Source organism: Planococcus citri, chromosome 5 (assembly GCF_950023065.1).
Source record: "Planococcus citri chromosome 5, ihPlaCitr1.1, whole genome shotgun sequence".
Taxonomy (NCBI): domain Eukaryota; kingdom Metazoa; phylum Arthropoda; class Insecta; order Hemiptera; family Pseudococcidae; genus Planococcus; species Planococcus citri.
In genome coordinates this window covers 27,234,462-27,253,065 of record NC_088681.1, presented here as the reverse complement: position 1 = coordinate 27,253,065, position 18,604 = coordinate 27,234,462, and the positions used below count along the sequence as shown (strand labels likewise).

The 18,604-nt window shown below is 31.7% G+C and overlaps 2 protein-coding genes, 1 long non-coding RNA gene and 2 other non-coding genes across 5 annotated transcripts; 2 read left to right on the top strand and 3 right to left on the bottom strand.

The window, feature by feature from the left end:
* The first annotated feature begins 1,015 nt into the window (after window positions 1–1,015).
* On the top strand, window positions 1,016–2,189 carry LOC135848343 (uncharacterized). Its single transcript, XM_065368241.1, has 2 exons — window positions 1,016–2,098; window positions 2,157–2,189. Exons 1-2 carry the CDS (start codon window positions 1,016–1,018, stop codon window positions 2,187–2,189), a joined length of 1,116 nt encoding a protein of 371 aa, XP_065224313.1.
* Window positions 2,190–2,529: 340 nt separating this feature from the next.
* On the bottom strand, window positions 2,530–4,181 carry LOC135849282 (uncharacterized). Its single transcript, XR_010559512.1, has 2 exons — window positions 3,063–4,181; window positions 2,530–2,897 (listed from the first exon to the last, which is right to left on the bottom strand). It is a non-coding gene; the product is annotated as an uncharacterized LOC135849282 (long non-coding RNA).
* Window positions 4,182–4,413: 232 nt separating this feature from the next.
* Window positions 4,414–5,511, top strand: Tim10 (translocase of inner membrane 10). The gene is made up of 2 exons (XM_065369645.1): window positions 4,414–4,685; window positions 4,782–5,511. Exon 2 carries the CDS (start codon window positions 5,051–5,053, stop codon window positions 5,315–5,317), a length of 267 nt encoding a protein of 88 aa, XP_065225717.1. The 5' UTR covers window positions 4,414–4,685; window positions 4,782–5,050; the 3' UTR covers window positions 5,318–5,511.
* An 804-nt stretch (window positions 5,512–6,315) lies between these two features.
* Window positions 6,316–6,388, bottom strand: TRNAV-AAC (transfer RNA valine (anticodon AAC)). Its single transcript has one exon. It is a non-coding gene; the product is annotated as a tRNA-Val (tRNA).
* Window positions 6,389–6,561: 173 nt separating this feature from the next.
* TRNAV-AAC (transfer RNA valine (anticodon AAC)) lies at window positions 6,562–6,634 on the bottom strand. Its single transcript has one exon. It is a non-coding gene; the product is annotated as a tRNA-Val (tRNA).
* Window positions 6,635–18,604: the final 11,970 nt, after the last annotated feature.

Genomic DNA, 18,604 nt, shown 5'->3' with positions numbered 1-18,604 from the left:
ATTGAGCATCCAAAATCAATAGTTTCAATACATGAACTTCTAACAAATGTTCTGCACCCTAAACACAAAAATTTTATGACAAATATAAGACAATACAATAGTGCTTTGTCATTTGCATCTTGTGGTGCTCAAATTGATACACTTTCTGGTACTGGGCCTTATTGTTATAGAATTCATGGACAAATATATCATAAAACTACTCATTGTCAAACCTCATCAACATTCCCGCCAAAATATGCTCAATTATATTTTCTCGATAGTGAGGAAGCATTAAATGAACGTTTGAAAGTCAATGCTAATAAAGGATGTGACAAGGATTTATTAAAAGATTTGGATTTAGCGATACGGTCAGTTAATCCATATGCAAAAAGCTATAGAATGTTGAAAACCTTGGAAAATGAAGAAATAAGTAGGCAGTCACAAAATTCCACCACAGTAGCAACTGAAAATAATGTTTCCATGATGATACGTCAAGATAGAACTGTTGATTGTAGGCGCTATAATTTACCTAATTGTAGTGAAGTGGCTGTTATATTCAAAAACAATGATGGTGCTCCACCTTTTCAACGTGATATTCGCATTTATCCAAAATCTGAGAATAATAATGAGTTTATAAATATCAATATTCTTAGCTGTAATTTAGACCCCATGTGTTATACTCTAATGTTTCCTTATGGTGAACCTGGATGGGAGCCTAATATGCTCAGTGTAATTCAAAATGATGATGAAAAAGAAAAGCACATAACGATGTTGCAATATAAAAAATCTAAATTATCTATAACTAGAAAACAACAAAATCCTTTGCTAAACTATGGAAAATTACTTCAACAATATGTTGTTGATTCTTATGTGCAAGTTGAAGCCTACAGATTGAATTATGTGAAAAATCATCAACAAGATTTGAGAGTAGAAAACTGGTTTAATGGATTATATGAGAAATAAAACAGATGAATATGGTTGTGATGTAGGAAAGCAAGTTATTTTACCTAGCACTTTTGAAGGTTCCCCTAGAAATATGAGAGAAAAGTATTTAGATGCAATGTCAATTGTTGGTAGGTTTGGATCCCCAGATCTATTCATTACATTCACTTGCAATCCTAAATGGCCAGAAATATCAGATAATTTATTATACTCACAAACTGCAAGTGATAGACCTGATTTAGTATGCAGAGTATTTTCATTAAAATATAAAGAATTGATTTATGATATTGTAGAAAATAAAATATTTGGAGAAGTAAGTGGTTATGTTTACACTATAGAATTTCAAAAACGAGGCCTACCACATGCCCATATGTTATTTATTTTGAAAGATAAAATATTGAGTAGTGAAATGATTGATAGATTTGTTAGTGCTGAAATTCCAGATCCTAATGTTTATCCTGCATTACATGAAATAGTCAAAAATAATATGATTCATGGTCCTTGTGGTGCAATGAAACCTAATGCTTATTGTATGGAAAATGGAAAATGTGTAAAAGGGTTTCCAAAAACTTTTCAGAATGAAACTTGCATGGACAGAGCAGGTTATCCTTCCTACAGGCGTAGAAATGATATCAAAATTACTAAAAATGGTATCACTTATGATAATAGATATGTTGTTCCTTATAATAGGTACCTATCAAAGAAATATAATGCACATATCAACGTTGAAGTGTGTACAACTGTAAAAAGTGTAAAGTATATTTTTAAATATATTTATAAAGGTTATGATTGCGCATGTATTAAAATAATGCATCAAGGAGTTTCGTTATTAATGTATGATGAAATAGAATCCTACTTAGATTGTCGCTACATAAGTGCATGTGAAGCTGCATGGAGATTATTTGAATTGAAGTTACATGATCGGTCACATAGTGTCATTCGTTTACAAGTTCACTTACCAGGTGAACAAAATGTAATATTTGAGAAAGGAAATGAAGATGTAGGTTTACAACGAACTAAGAGTACTCTTTTAGCTTGGTTTGAATTGAATAAAAAAGATGCTGATAGTAAAAAATATAAATATACTGAAATACCTCAACATTATGTGTTCAATAAGAGCAAACAGGTTTGGTCACCAAGAAAACAACATTTCAATGTTGTATCACGAATGTACATGGTAAATTCAAAAAATGTGGAATTGTTTTATCTGAGAACGTTACTTTTACATTGTTTAGGTTCAACAAGCTATGAAGACATTCGTACTGTGAATAATATTTGTTATAATACATTTGAAGAAGCAGCTTTAGCAAAAGGTCTCATTAAAAATAATAACAGTTATATTCAAACTTTGCAAGAAATGAGTGTTTTTGCAATGCCTGCAGAATTGAGAAATACATTTTGTTATATTTGTTTGTTTTGTATTGAGAGTAATGCAACCATTTTATGGAATAAATTTTGTGATCTATTATCAGAAGATTTTCAGAAGCAGTATTCTGACCCTATTATTGCACATCAAAAAGCTTTACAAGAAATTGATAAACTTTTACAGTTACATAATACTTCCTGTGAAAAATTGCAATTACCTATTGATAGAGAAATATTAAGAAATTTAGCTGAACAAGAAGATGTCAATGATTATATTCCGATAATTGATGAGCAAGTATTACAATTACGCATAGATTCACTAAATGAGAAACAATTGATAATATTTAATGAAATAAAAAATGCATTTGAAAATAAAAATAGTTTGCAGAGATGTTTTTTTGTTGATGGACCTGGAGGGTGTGGAAAGACCTATTTATATAATACAATTGTGCAATATGTGCAAAGTAAGCATGCAATTGTTTTCTCATTTGCAACCACTGGTATAGCTGCACTTCTATTAGAAAATGGTCGCACTGCTCATAGTGGTTTCAAATTGCCTGTGCCAATTTTAGATGATTCAATTTCATTTATAAAAGCTGGTTCCAAAGAAGCTGAGGAATTTAAAAAATGTGAAATGATTATTATTGATGAATGTTCTATGATGGACAAGTATATTTTAGAATGTATTGACAGATTCTTGAGATTCATTATGCAAAATGATTGTAAATTTGGAAATAAAATCATGATTTTAGGTGGTGATTTCAGACAAACTTTACCTGTGGTTCCTAGAGCAAATGCTACTGTTATACTTGAACACTGCTTAATATATAGTTCTTTATGGCGTCATTTTAAATTTTTTTCATTGACTGAAAATATAAGGTGCACTAATAATATTTTTAATGCTTGGTTGTTATCAATAGGAAATGGAAGTATGAATGATAGTGACGATAAAATTGAAATACCACAAAAATACATTTCAAAGAATCTTATTGCAGATATCTATGGTAGCGATTTCAGCAAAAATGTAGTCAAATCAAAAACAATTCTTTGTGCACTCAATTCCACTGCATTAACAGTGAATAATGAAATTTTACGATTGATAAATGGAGAAGAAACAATTTATTATAGTTCTGATAAAGTTCAAAGTGATGATCCCTTAGAAATTGAACGGTACCCTTTAGATTTTTTATATACCCAAACACCTTCTGGAATGCCTCCTCATGAGTTACGCCTAAAAGTTGGATGTGTAGTTATGTTATTACGAAACTTAAATGTCCGAGAAGGTTTGTGCAATGGAACAAGATTATTAATAGTAAAATTATTTAATCATTTCATTCAATGTGAAATTTTGACTGGTATACATGCAGATAAAATAGTCAATATACCACAAATTGATTTATTACCAAGTGATTCTACCTTACCATTTCAATTAAAAAGAACTCAATTTCCAGTAATTCCTGCTTTTGCTATGACCATAAATAAAAGTCAAGGTCAAACATTTGAATTTGTTGGAGTGAACTTGACTCATGAAGTTTTCGCACATGGACAATTATATACTGCCTTCTCCAGAGTAAAAAATGAAAATAATTTTAAAGTACAGTTATCCTCTGAATGTGTAAACTTTAAAACAAAAAATATTGTGTATAGAAGTGTTGTATCTTAGTTTATCGCCCTTTTGCATTCATTTTATAATTTTTGAATATTCAATTTCAAAGTTGCAATGCAATGCTACTCTACTTCTACTTTCTGAGTCCTACACTTCTACATCTACTTGTGGATGTAGATGTAGAATAAATGCATATAATACTACAATTTCTACAAGTAAAATGACAACCCTGACTGTTCTACATACATACTCTTCTTCACACTTGCAGCATTGTCCACACGGGCCACTAGTTTTGGAAAAAATTTGAAGAAAAATGTAAATAAATAAATTTTGTTGGCTTGGCTTTCCAGTTTCCATTGGCTTTCCTGCAGTATTATCGATTACAGCGCTTCTACCGAGTAATTGTGAACTATTTTACCTATTTAATCTAGATAGGAAATTGAAAAAAGTAAACAGCTCACTCTACATTTTAAAAATGTTACTAAAAATTTGAAACATTTTTTTCTTGAAATCCAAAAAAATTTTTGTGTTTTTGCGACTGAAAATTTTTCGAAGTTCATGAAAGTGCTGAAGAAATTTTGTCATAAATGTTTCAATAATTAGTATTTATTGCACGTTATGTGAAAGCTTGAAAAGTCCATCGTATCCCTCTCAGCATCCCATTCTTTGAAGAACTTTGCTGCGGTAATTTAACTATAAAAAGAGGTACAGTTGACTTACACATTGCTCAACTTTCTCACCCATGTCTGATGAGCTAAAAATGAATATAATGCTTCTTCTTTAACACTAAGAGGTACTTACCTGTATTTATTATTGATTCGTGATGTTCTTAAAGCTTACCCACCCCTCCAATATGTTCTGTTAATTAACCATACTGTTTGTTTCACAGGTCCAATGTATAATGTAGTTGAAAAAACTTTTGTTGGATATGGAATCGTGATCGTTGCCGGTGCATTGGGATTTATCGTTGCTCGTAACAAAGTATATTCGAATAGAAATGAGGTGTTAGCTGTTAAAGAACGCATTACTCGTCAAGTTGAAAATAATCGTGAATTCGAACAAGCATATCCATATTATACGGAAGAAGCTAGGAAAAAGTTTCAGAAAGAATTAGCTGAGAAAAAAGACACCTCTAAAAGTCAATAATCTATCTTAATAATGGACGCTTCTAAAATGCAACTCGTTCAAGATCTTGAGATCGAAATGATGGCTGATATGTATAATCGTATGACTGCTGCTTGTCATAAAAAATGCATACCACCTAAATATAAAGAATCAGAGCTGGGTAAAGGCGAATCAGTCTGTTTAGATCGTTGTGTTGCTAAATATTTAGAAATACACGAACAAATCGGTAAAAAACTAACTCAAATGTCGATGCAAGATGAAGATTTCATGAAACGATTGCAAACGGAGCAAAAGAAATAATTTTATTTGAGTTATCATAGTTTTTGGACGTTTTATATTACGTACCGACGTAGCTTGTTTTTTTTCCTATTTGGGTGTTTTAGTTTTAAAATAAGATTGTTTTAAACGTATCTATTTTCATACAGTCTGAATGTTATTGTTTCCTATGTTTTGGAATGTTATGAACTGTGTGTACAATAAAATATTATAATCAATCGGTCGTGATTCAATTTAGTATTTCAACAGAGGTGAAATGATGTAACATTAGCGTATGGATTTCACACAACTACTTTCATTAGAAAAAGAAGATTCTACGAAACGATAACAACTATTACTTGTATAATTCGAAACTATTACCGAAAAAACAATTGTTTTATATTCGTGTAACGGTTTGTTGCAAAGTGTTTTATCGTAGTACGGAATGGTAACTGGCAAATAAATAATTCTGTAAATCCATACGTGACGCTTTATTGAGAATTTATTAATAAAGAAACGAGACATAATACAGGTAATGTGAAATGGAAAATCGTTATATTTTTCTAAAGACGTTATATATGTATAATGTTTTATCCCAACTTCGCGTCTAAAAGCGTGAAATGAATATTAAAGAATCGTTTAAAAAGAACTGCAGATAAGATTCTCTAGTATAATTCGTAACAGCATTATGTTTCAGAAGCAATAACCGTAATAGATGATTTGTGAGATAATTTAACCATCGAGGAAATTTATTAACTGTTTTACCTACTCAATTTTATTCATTGCGTGAGAAAAATATTTACTTGAGAATTGAACGCACAATTTACTTCTTTATATTGAGCTAAAGAATATTTCATTTAATAGATTTGAGTGAGTGTTATTATTAGTATTATCGAGCAAAATTTTCATCTTGTTGGGTTTTTCAATTTTATGGTTTTACTGAATTTATAAAATATTGTTTGTAATGAAATTTAGAGAGTAAAAGATTTATTTAGAGAGCAAAATCTGCATTAATTTCGAGTTAAAAAAATCAAAAATATTCGTGTTTCCGCCCGGGATCGAACCGGGGACCTTCCGCGTGTTAGGCGGATGTGATAACCACTACACCACGGAAACAGCTGACGAAACGGGGCATTTGAGAGTCACTTTATCAAAAGTTTATCAGTCAGTCTACTTTTTTATTAAAAAATAAGTGTAAAAGAAAATCTTTGCTAATTCCTATTAAATTTTTCAGGTATTTCACACCATTGAGTATATTCTGATCGAAAATATGAAGCATAAAATTTTATTGTTTCCGCCCGGGATCGAACCGGGGACCTTCCGCGTGTTAGGCGGATGTGATAACCACTACACCACGGAAACAACTTGGGAAATATCCAATTTTTGCAGCATTTTCCCCTGAGCTTTATCTGAACGTACGAAAAATCATCATACTAAAGTACCTATTCCACAAAAATGATTGAGTGATCCCAATACGTAATGTTACAGAGGTGTGCAACTGTGCATGTGCCTTTGATAGCTGTATTGATTTTTCAATTTCAATCGACTCTTTCTCTTCTCACTCTCAGCATTAGTGATGGTTGTTAGATCTATATTACTTTATTGTTATCACATCAGATTCGGACATTCCCTAGATCCAATTTGAATTTGATCTGATCAGAATCAAATCAAAGTTTCGATAGAATTAGATCTGTACAGACCTCTGATCAGATCTGATAAGAGAAACTTAATTGGATGATCGGATCTTATCACTGTTATCAGTTTACCTATCAATAAAACCTATAAGTAAATACATAGATCTGATCTGTGGTCAGACCTAGACAATCCGTGAATTAAATTTGATCTGATCCTGTCTAAGATTGGATCTAATATGTTCAGATTTTTAAAATAATAATATAGCCATACATATACCTATCGATACAATTATCAAATACATCAACACCATTTGCACAGAAAATCGAACGAATTGGCTACTTTCCTGTGGCTTGAAGGTTTACCTAGGCAAATTATGCTTACATATAAATTCAGTATGAGTTGCTTACCTACTTGATCAGTTTTTTATTCAAACATACCTAGGTATTTTGCATTTTATTTCTCATAAACAAAACTCTATTGGTAAAATTAGCTGAAAAAGTTGAAGTTTTATAAATTAATTTTCATTTTTTAAAAGTCAAATGGTAAAGCCAAACATTTTGGTTTTAATTTTGAACCATTCTGGAGCCTACAGTGGAGTGGTGGATTTTTAGATTCTCCAGTTTTCAAAAAAAAAAATGCTGTCAGCTGTCAGCTCCTATCCTATAAACTCGGATTTACCATCATTATTGTCCTTCAATCTTCTCATACAAAAAAATAAGAAAAATCTTGAAAACAAAATAGGTCAACTTTCCATCTTTAAATATATATTTTTTTTAATATTAATTTTTAACTTATTTATTCATTTTTTCTCAAATATTACCTAAATATAAAACGGAAAATGATTTTAATAACGTTTCCAAAAAATAGAAAAGTAGCTACTGAATTTACTTTCAACTTTTCAAGAGCAATTGAAATATTGAAGACTATTTTTTCGAAAAAATTTTTACCTACGAATAATTAGTACAATCACCTACCTATTTGCAAATTTAACGAAATGATGACTATCTAATTTTCTCATCTAACTTATAATGTAATATTACGAAGGCAAAAAACCAAAAATGAAGCAACGTAACACTATGGTTATTTTATATACGTCGAATATATAAACTCTTAATCGTTGCCAACGATGAAGGAAAAACGGTTACATTTTTTTTCTAATCCCTGAAGATTTATATTTTTTCATTTTCTTCACACTATTTTTTTTCTTCTTTTTTTTTTTAAATTAGGAAGATCGTGACCGTGTAAATTGATGGAAATCTTAACAAGTTATTCTTTGTTTACGTGCTTGGATCAACATTTTTCTGGCGCTTTCGTAATTACACCAGCATTAAGAAAATAAACGAAGTGGAGACATTTTTCAAAATGAAGTCGAGTAGGACCGCTTCAAAGCCTGACTAAAGAAAATGAACAGGACCCGTTCCTCTTTTTTTTTTTACGATTCTACTTAATCCCGCACTTAATTTCTGCTCTTAATATTTTTGCATATTTTTCCCTCGCTATACGATCATCAATATCTAAATCCTTCTTATAGCAGTGCTTTTTTTTCTCCTGTTTTTCGTCTCTGACAACATCATTATCATTTTTTCCTTCATCAGAGATTGCACCACGCGGTGCTTTTTTCTCGACGCCAATCTAAAATACATAAATTAACAATTAAAAATTTAACGTCAAAAGCTCCAGATACGACGATTTTATGAAAAATATCGTAATCCTGACCTCTCTCATTGTATCTTTTTTTTTTGTGCTCGCAACTTTTCTTTTTTATAATTGATCCCCGAGATTTTCTGGTTCACATTTTAAAGCTCAACTTTGTAAATCTCTTGTTAATATTTTTCTTCGTATTTTCCATCACAAAAGAACCTTAAAGCGCTTTCTTTTTATAATTAGAAGCGTGACTCTATTTTTCATGGCAGATCATATTTTTAAAAGCGAAAAAAGGGCTTAAATACTCCATTAAAGTGGAGGAATTCTCTTTTTCTTCTTCTACTCGGCGAATTTGCCACCCGCTCATCTTGCGCCAATTAAGTTCACGTAATTTAGGGTTTCTCAAAGCTACCTACGGTGAGTTATCGTTTGATATAGGTAGTCTTTTTAAAGCGTTTGTAATGTTTGTAGGTTATCTGCACGTAGAATAAGTGTATAGTACCTATGGAATTAATTGGAAGGAATTTGACTTTGGGAGGATGTGTTGACTGTTGAGATGTGATAGGTAGGATATGTTAATGCAAATTTTTATTTAAATATTCAATTATCAAGATAATATACTTGATTTAGAATTTTTTTTTTTAATTTTAAAAATTGAAATATTCTACTTGCTTAAATTTTTTTCAAAAATTTTTAATAATCATTATGTCAGTTGTTGGAATATTTAATTACCAAAATAGCATACTTGATTTGGAATTGAATTGTTTTTTTTTCAATTTCAAAAACTGAAATATCCAGATAGGTACTTACTTAAATTTTTTTTTTAATTTTCAATAATCTATGTCAGTTGTTGGAATATTATCAAAATATGTAATATACCTACTTGATACTTCAGACTTGATTTTTTTTTTTATTTCAAAAATTGAAATAATCTAGATGCTTACCAACTTAAATTGTTTGTAAAGATTTTGTGATTTAAAAGAATACAAAAACAAATTTACGAATATCTACGTAGTAAACATTTCTCTAGGGTCAAAAATAATTCAATATTGACCTCACAAATATTTTTTCCTCGATTTATAACGTTACTCTATCCCATAAACGGAATTCAAAAAAAAAGAAAAGAATCATTCGCGAGATTTATATTCCATTAAATGATTCGGAGGAAAGTTTGAGAAGCCACAATGTAACGACTTTAAGGTCTTTTTTCATTCCTTTATTATTATCACAACAACCCCGGTATAAGGTTGATATTCGGTTTGTATTTTCTTTTTCTTATTCAAAAAGATTTTTTGTAAGCGGATTTACGTATATTTAAAATATCGTCAAGGTAGAAACCTCTGTCTGCCTGGCTTTTATTGAAATGACTAATGAGTTATTTTTCAAGTCAGCATCGTTTCATCTATTAAAAAACTTTCAATTTTAAAGCCGATTGTTCGAAAATTTTCTTATTAAATATTTTTAAAGCGAGCTTTGATACGTAATCCGGATTAATTTGTTATCTCCATTTTAAATACTTTTTAATCACTATGTAAGAAGAACAAAAGAGTAGATAATTAAATTAACAAATGTAAGGCATAGTATAGGTACCTTTATACCTAACCTAAATCTATTTCGTTATTGGTGAAAAAAAAAAAATGAAAAAGAAATCTTTAGATTTTTCCTCTTTGATATCGAAAAGTTCTTTGAAAAGGAAGCAATTACGTAATGATGAAAATCTTTCAACAAAGGTCAAGTCTTCAGATTATAACTTAGTATAGTTGCAGAAGTTGTGAATTTTCGTTTATTAAAACGCTTTGATATATAAAGGTTATCGATGAATGTGTAGCCACCTTAACACGATACCTATTTGAAAAAGAAAAAAAAAAGGTAAAAGGACGACCCTTGACTCGCATCGTGTAAGAATCTGTGTCAATTAAATGAACACAATGTTGTATGTATTCGCCGATCGTAGTGTGTGGTTAGTTTTTACGAAATAGATGTTTTGAAAATAATTATCCGATCATTTCGCCCGAAACTAACGAAATGAAACGAAATTACTATAATTTCTTACGATTCTTCTACTCTCAGGAGAGGAAGACTTCTCTACGTTTAATGCCAGTTAATCCTACCCGTTAAGGGACAACCCTTTATTGTAACGATGGGGGTTTTCTTAAATTTTAAGAAGAATTATAAAACTCGCCGTAGCCTAATTTTAAAACGACCATTTTTCCGAGGGGCTCTTTCATTTAGATTTTACCTAATCCCTGGAAACGGATAACATTTTAATTTCTTGGTTGACTCGTGCTGAACACAGAAAGACTCACTCGGGATACGAGCATTTCTTTTATTCGACGAATTTCGAGGGATTTTTTCATTTGATCGACCATTTAACTGAGTTTTGTATAATGAAACAGTTGGCATTTTTTTTTTTTTTTAATGGAAAGTTTTCTTGATTTAGAGGGTCTTTCTCTTTTTGTTTCTCTCGGATACAGAATAAACATCGTTTTTTTTCTTCATTTTTTTCCCTTCTTCGTTCATCTGAAATTGAAAATTAAAACATTTAAATGAATATTCGTTGAGCAACGATGATATTTTTTTTTGTTTCTTCCTTATTGTTAAATACAACTTGTTTCTATTTCAGGTTAAATGTCTTGCATATACTAATGTATCGCAGGCGTTCTACATTCAGATTGAAAACTCGAAGTTGGTCTTAAACCCACGTGTATTTTATACTAGGTGGAAGTTACCTAATTTCCACCACGTAAGTAAAGTTATGCTTTTGAAAAGTGCAACGTTCAAACAAGTACCGACACAACAAACTACCTACTGGAAATTACGAACGTCGAACTTGTACAATCATCTATTTCCGGCCAACACTATAGGTAGTAGGTGCTCTGCATTGACTTGCAAATTTTCACAAAGCCTTTTTGACACTTGGGATAAAATAGTTTTCTACATATTCTCTCTCGGTACCCGTACTTTTGAAAAAAAAACACACAAGTGAAAATGTAGGTACCTATAAGGATGCTGCTGAGGAAAAAAACTTGAAACAACACCCTTTTTCCTTGAGAACACTTTAAAATTTCACCCGGATAATGCATTTAGCTGGGGATAATCAAAAGTTATTGCAGGGATGATGAATAGAGGAAGCCTTTAATCTAGTAAAGAGGCGATCCTTACTAAAAGCCTATACCCGTCGAGTAATTGAGTCATAAGTGCCTTTGATTAATTTCGTTTTGAAGTACGCGACATGCTTAAGCAATGAAACAAAAGCTTCAGGCCTTTGAACGAGCTACCGAATAAACGCGGCCCGCGTGTATCTGGGCAAAAGCTATACGAAGATTTAAACGAATTATTCGAAGGCTTTTGATTTGTCTTGAGTGATACTTATGATAAAGGATCTTTATCTTTTTTTTTCTCTCTATTTGAGAGTTTCGCGCCGATGTCGTCGCTCTTTTTAGTGTATTCGTCACACAGGTTGATATTTTTCTTTGTGAAAATCCGCCTCGTATGATGAAACTTTTGTACTTTGAGGTTTTAACGCCCGTAAAACGCTTTGTAAACATTTTATCGAAAGTTTTGTTGTGTGTTTAGTTATCGCGAACGTTTTACGGAATTATCTGATGGGCTAGATGTTCTATATAAAATGGAAAAAAGTGAATTAAGGGGAATCGTTTTGTTCCACGAAGGGTAAGCGTTGATCTAGACGTCAACAAATTTGGGTTACTGTCATTATTTCGTTAAATAACTTATTCGATGAAAGAATTTCGAAAGATTTTTTTTGTTATGATAATGCAATTGTTTTTTAATATAGGTTTATTCAAGGAATAATGTAAAATGCCCAAATGTGACCACTTTGGTGTTCAACCTGGAAAATTAATAATTTTCAAGCAAGTTAATTTTATACCCAGTTGCATTTTTTTGATTTTTGGTGAATTTAAAAAAAATAAATTTGAACCAAGAAATGGAAAAAAATCAAAATTTTACCAAGTTGACTTAGAACGCTGAAATTTCACATGTGCCCTGTTTTTGACACGCTGAATTGAATGAAAAGAGTTTCGAACAATTTTGAACAATTCTGGAGCCCAATTTCTAAAATGGTGTATTCAAAAGATGCGAAATTTAATTATCTTTTTTCGATCATTATGATTTTGAAGACAGTGAGTGTAATCTAAGTATGGCTTGGCGTGAGTAAGTATTATTTCTTTTCAAAATTTCAAAATTTGAAGACTGATCAGTATTATTTCTTTCTTTTTTTTTAAATATTTTATTTAAACTTATTTTATTATTAAAAAAAAAAAAAAAAAAAAAAAAATCGCAAACTAGCTTTACATTAAAAAGAAAAAATATTGGAGTCCTTTTTTCAAAAAAATAATAATAAAATATAATAATAATAAATAAGCTTGAATAAATAAAAAAAAAAAAAAGAAATAACGATCACTCTTCAAATTTTGAAAAGAAATAATATATGTACCTACTCACACGAGCTCAAAATTGAACTCATTTATGTACATTGAAGAAGAACTGAAACAAGTTACTGAACTCTGAAGTTACCTTTATAAACAATCAAGTGTAGGTAATTTGCAACTTGTTTAGTTTAAGTGAGTATCAAAGGTTCAGTAGAAAGTATTAAATACAAACCTACAATGTTATCTTTATTATTTACGTTTTATCTTGAAATTCTAAAGAAATATAAATCTGTTTATCTGTAACACCGGAATACACAGGTTAGTTACGTACACAATCCAATCATATTTAAAGAATGTAAGCAAACGCATCTTATTGATACGGTAGGAGGTATATTTACCTATTAATAATAACACAGGCTACGATTTTGATTTTTCAATCATCGAGTACTCGTGTTTTCTATTTTTTTACCATTACAATTTTGAAAATTGACAAGATCGCTTGACCAATGGCAGTATTACATGGTATTAAAAACGAAAAGTAACCCTATTCGAGATGATATACCGTAGTTTGATCGTAAATATAATTCTTTTAGTTCGAAACGTCAAGTCTGTAGGGATTATTTAAGCCATAACGGATCAGTCAAGACCATAGATAAGACGTCGTCGATGGGGGAGGTTATTTCGATCCCTTAAGCTCAGTTCTCAGATAAAGATAATCCGCTTATTACTTGAGTAGTCCCGTACACGAACTAGGCCCGGTTTAATTTAGAGAAGGGTTGAGGGAGCGGTACGATTTAGCAAAATGCTTAGAAATCTACTCTCTTGTCGTAGAAGGCAACTCATCATTTAAGATTCTCGATGTTTTTATAGTATCGGTCCTTATGTTTGACTATGATGCTGTGACGAAATGCTTGTGTATTTTATTTTCAACAAAGTGAAAGAGAGAAAGACAAAGAGAAGTTGTCGAGTTATAAATTGATGATTGGCTAAATAAAAACAATAACACGTTAGATAGGTAATTTTTTTTAGCAAAATTATTTAATTTTTTTAACGTTGTAAATCTATCTAACATCATAAGCATCAATCAATCAAGAGATAAAAGTGATACAATAATTTTAGAAATGTTACATTCAACCGAAAAATACCTACCTATTTTTCAAAATAAACCTTCGAACTCTTTTAATACACGAAAAATATGAAAAGAAACACTTTTATCATCAAAACATAACTAAAAGCTAACAGTCTATACGAAGATGTTTCAATGGTATAAATCGACACCACGATTTTTGAAGTTAAGAAATTCTTTAAAACATCTTTTATCCTTTGGCTTTTTATTCCTGTATCCTTTTCTGTGTGTAAAATCGGACACAAAATACCTATAGGATCTTTTCTATAAAATCGGTAAAACTATAAGAAAGTCAACGAGGGTACAAGGAAGTTGAAATATCTCACCGCTTCTCTTTATTCACTCACTGTACATGTGTCGAAGTAATAAGATACCCTCTATTAGGTGTTTCGTGTTCTCGGTTTTGTCAACGTTAGAGTCATTTTGGAGAATTCCTTTCAATCTGCCGCGGCTTTTGGTGTTTGCAAAATCGTACTCAGTTGACCAGTCAACCTAAAGGTAAACATGACAATATAGTTACTATTGTGTGCACAACAATAGATAGAAAGTAAAGATAGATCGTGTTTTTGGTACCTAATACAGGTAAATACTCGTTGTAGTTGCTTGGTAGTTTGGGTACCTAAGTGGCTTTTTTTTTCTGAGTTGGCTGGGTGACTAATTTTGCGAAAGGGAATGATGGGATCATAGGATGATGGGTGGTGTTTAGGAGGTTTGCAAATTTCGATACTACATTTGCAGGAGTTTTCGTTTTTTCTAGTACCTCTGTCCTCTATACTCTAACTTTACCTATCTGTCTGGCTAGGACAGATATTGAATTAACTAACGATAAATGAAGTAACGATTTCGTTCAAAATTCAAATTAGGTGCGGACACCACGAGAGGTTCTCTTCCTTCATCCCTTCACCCTTGAGCTGAGATTGGCCCTTGTTAGAAATAAAAATAATCAAATTCAAATCATACTCTGCAATTAAAAATTGAAATAATAAAATAATCATTATCTAAAAAAATTAAAAAACTAACATAGGATAGGACAGTGTTGTTGTATTGGAAGTCAGGAACTCAGGAAGTCACTGATAAGCAGTAAGCACCAAGCAGGTAGCGAAGTAGCTAATAAAAACAATTAATAAGTTAACTAAAAAAAATTAAAAAATAATAACTACACTACACAGTTAAACACAATCATTTTCATCATTTTTTGATTGATTTGATTTTGAATTTTGATCTATTACCAAACCAAACAAACACCCATATCAACCATGATTCAACTGAATGAAATATTTTTGCATTTCTATTGTGGAAGTCACTGATGCGCTGTGTGCTACTGCGCATGTTTATTATCAGTAAATTCAATTTAAAAAAAATAATGTGTTATCATTCATCTCGGATCTCTATCAGGATTCAGGATTTCGACACATGAGTTCGAATATCTTTGGTCAGTCAAGTATGTATGAAATTGTGTAAAATGTGTATTGGTTTTATAAGTACTCTTATAATAGAAAATGGATGTGTTTCCTACTCGGGAGTTGCGAAACGGAAGAATAATCAAGTAAGTATATATGTTATGTACTGTCAACTTTGTAAAATGAGTTGATTGCAATGAAAATTTCTACACAAAATGTGGTTTGCAAATAATTGAAACTTGTTAACAAATTGTTTCAGAACGAAAAAAATTCAAACCACAATTAGCCGGTTTCGATGTCAACGATATCATTACGAATTTGCAGATAAATGGGCAATTGAACCGATGCAGATGCGCGTGGTAAAAATTTGATAAAGTAATCAATATTGATAAGTATTATTTTATCTGTCTAATGCATTATTGCATCTCGTTCATCTTATTTGCAATTGCGAACTTCACGATGTGTGATGTGTTTCTAAGAAATTTAAATTACCCAGCATTGCATTTGCAGTTTGCACGTCATTATGTTGGAGTGATAAAATCTGAATCTGAAAGCATCTATTTTACGAATCACTATAGAAAGGCCCAGGGTCCAGTTCAGTCGAATAGTAGGTTATTTTTCTAAAGTCATTTTAAAATCAGATCGAAAAGATGGTATAGTGTTGGCAGGTTATAGCTGGAAAGTGGATAGTGTGTAGATATTGCTAGAGGATATGGCGCCCCTTGTCTTTTAACAAGATAATCTGGCGATTTAAAGTCTGTCCATGTCTGCATACCGGCTTTGTTTTGTTGTACCGGAAGGACCGATTTCCAGGTAGTTAAAAAAAAAAGGTATTTCAATACCTTTCGTACATCGAATCCATCCATACCTCTAGACCAATGTCAGTTACACAACTGATATTTTGTATTCTTTTATCGTTTAGTAGTGTTTTTTTTTCTCCTAAGGTTATATTGTTTTTTGATGAGCGAAATTTACTATAAGAATTTCGGCTCGAATGGCGCCTAAATTCATTTTTGTTTTGACAAATATTTCGATCTGAAAACTAGATTCGTCTCTACGTGTTTTTTTATTCATCAATAATGAGTGATTAGTAGAACGATATACAAGATGAACTTGACAGTGGCAATTTATACTAACGAATGAAATACCTTACAGGGCGATTACTCTGCTGCTGCGTGTCCCTGTACTTGAATCAAACCATTGCTCTCGCGTTGCATCGTGTGCAATATGAAACAAAGCGCGAGGTGCATTCCTCAAATGCAGCTAATTCGCTCAAATGTATTATCTAAAGCCGTCGAACCGATTCGAAGAATGCCAACGTCGATATGGAAACGCTACTTTTTTTTTATTGTTTGGTAAACATTCCTTAGAAATAAGCAGATGATTAGTGAAAATCCGTTCCATCTGATTCCAAATACCTACCTAACGATATTAATAATATATATATACGAGGAAATGAGATACACGAACGAAATTCGAGGTCAAAGGCAAAGGCGTATCGGCGTCACAGAATTAGCATAGTTTCTAGTAAGTACATCAACGTCCGCACACCAATTGTAATCGCAGATGAACTAGCCTTAGGATTAATCGAGTGTGAAATTCGAGCATAGTTTATCTACTACATCTTGTTATTGTTATAAAGCGCAAACTATTTCAACTATTTGATCCGAATTAAGTCGCGGTGTAGGTGATTCACGGTGTCATCTGTGAAATTATCGAGGTGGCGTAATACGACCTTCGTGGCAGATCGATGAAATGTGAAAGAATGTGCATAACGGGTATTTCACTATTTGGTTCGGTAACACTTGGAAGATTTTGGGCACTGCGGTAGGTTAGATGAATCTTGTTTTCATTGCGACTACTTACTAGTTACTTACACTGCTGTAGTTTTTAGATCTAATTGTTTGCATTAATTACTTATATTATTCCACAGGCTGCTGTGATTTATTCGAATTTGTAAGTTCTCACCAAGATAGGACTATGTACGATGCAGTTCCTCATTTAGTCTACAGTCCAAACACCAAAAAGTGCTCTAGAAATCGAAAACAGTTCGACTTTTTGAGGGACAAAAAAAAGAGTAGGCTTTTTGTTAGTATCTCATTAGCATTCAAGAAAATGGACATTTCGGATTTTTTGGTCGGCACAATAGGGAGCTGGAGCCTCAAAACCCCCATTTTTCGAAGTTGGCCGGGGACAAAATTTTTTTTTTAATTTGGTAGAGGAGACTCTCCCGAGTATGGATATATATATTTTTTTGAATGGGCACCGGCACAGTTGCCTTCCACAGCTGTATAAAGGCAACTTTTTGCCAATTTTGGCACTTTTTCACACAAAAACGGCTTTGTAGAAGTAATAAGGCCTTCGGGACAAAAAATACGCACCAACATGATTGCATCCATTCATCCCACGCTGATAGAGACCGCCATTGTCCAAAATGGCCGGCACAATGACCCGCAGTGAGTTTTCAAAGTTACGCATCCGGGCCATTTTATGAAAACAATTGAGTTTATGACATTTCGACAACGTGATCATGCGACCTATCAAAGTAGGTTAAAATTTCGCGAGAGAAACGAAAATCTCAATAAAAATTTTTTTTGGGCATTTCGTGAAAATTTTGAGCTGAAAAAATTGTATGAATGTATGACATTTCGACAAAGTGACCGTGCAACCTATCAAACTGCGTTAAAATTTTGCGAAAAAAACGAAAATCTCAATAAAATTTTTTTTTGAGCAATTCATGAAAATTTTGAGCGGAAAAAATGGTAGGTGTGAATGTGTATGACATTTCAACAACGTGACGATGCGACCTATCAAAGTGGGTTAAAATTTCACAAGAATAACTGAAATCTCAATGAAATTTTTTTTGAGCATTTCGTCAAAATTTTTATCTGAAAAAATTGTATGAATCATTTCTCAAGTAATTTCAGTCTGTTGTAACAAGTGACCTAAAAATTTTGGGAGAAAAACGAAAATTTTAATACATTTTTTTGAGCATTTACTGAAAATTTTGAGCTAAAAGAATTGTATTAATCATTTCTCAAACATTTTCAGTTTGTTATAACATGCGATCTATACGACTTTTTCAGGTTAATTTATCATTCATAATTTTGTACTTATCATGATTATATTATGTGTA

Coding starts and splice junctions, on each gene's coding strand:
- LOC135848343 (XM_065368241.1), top strand. CDS start 1,016: ATGAGAGAAAAGTATTTAGATGCAATGTCAATTGTTGGTAGGTTTGGA. Junction 2,099..2,156: donor TTGTATCACGAATGTACATG/GTAAATTCAAAA, acceptor TACATTGTTTAG/GTTCAACAAGCTATGAAGAC.
- Tim10 (XM_065369645.1), top strand. CDS start 5,051: ATGGACGCTTCTAAAATGCAACTCGTTCAAGATCTTGAGATCGAAATG.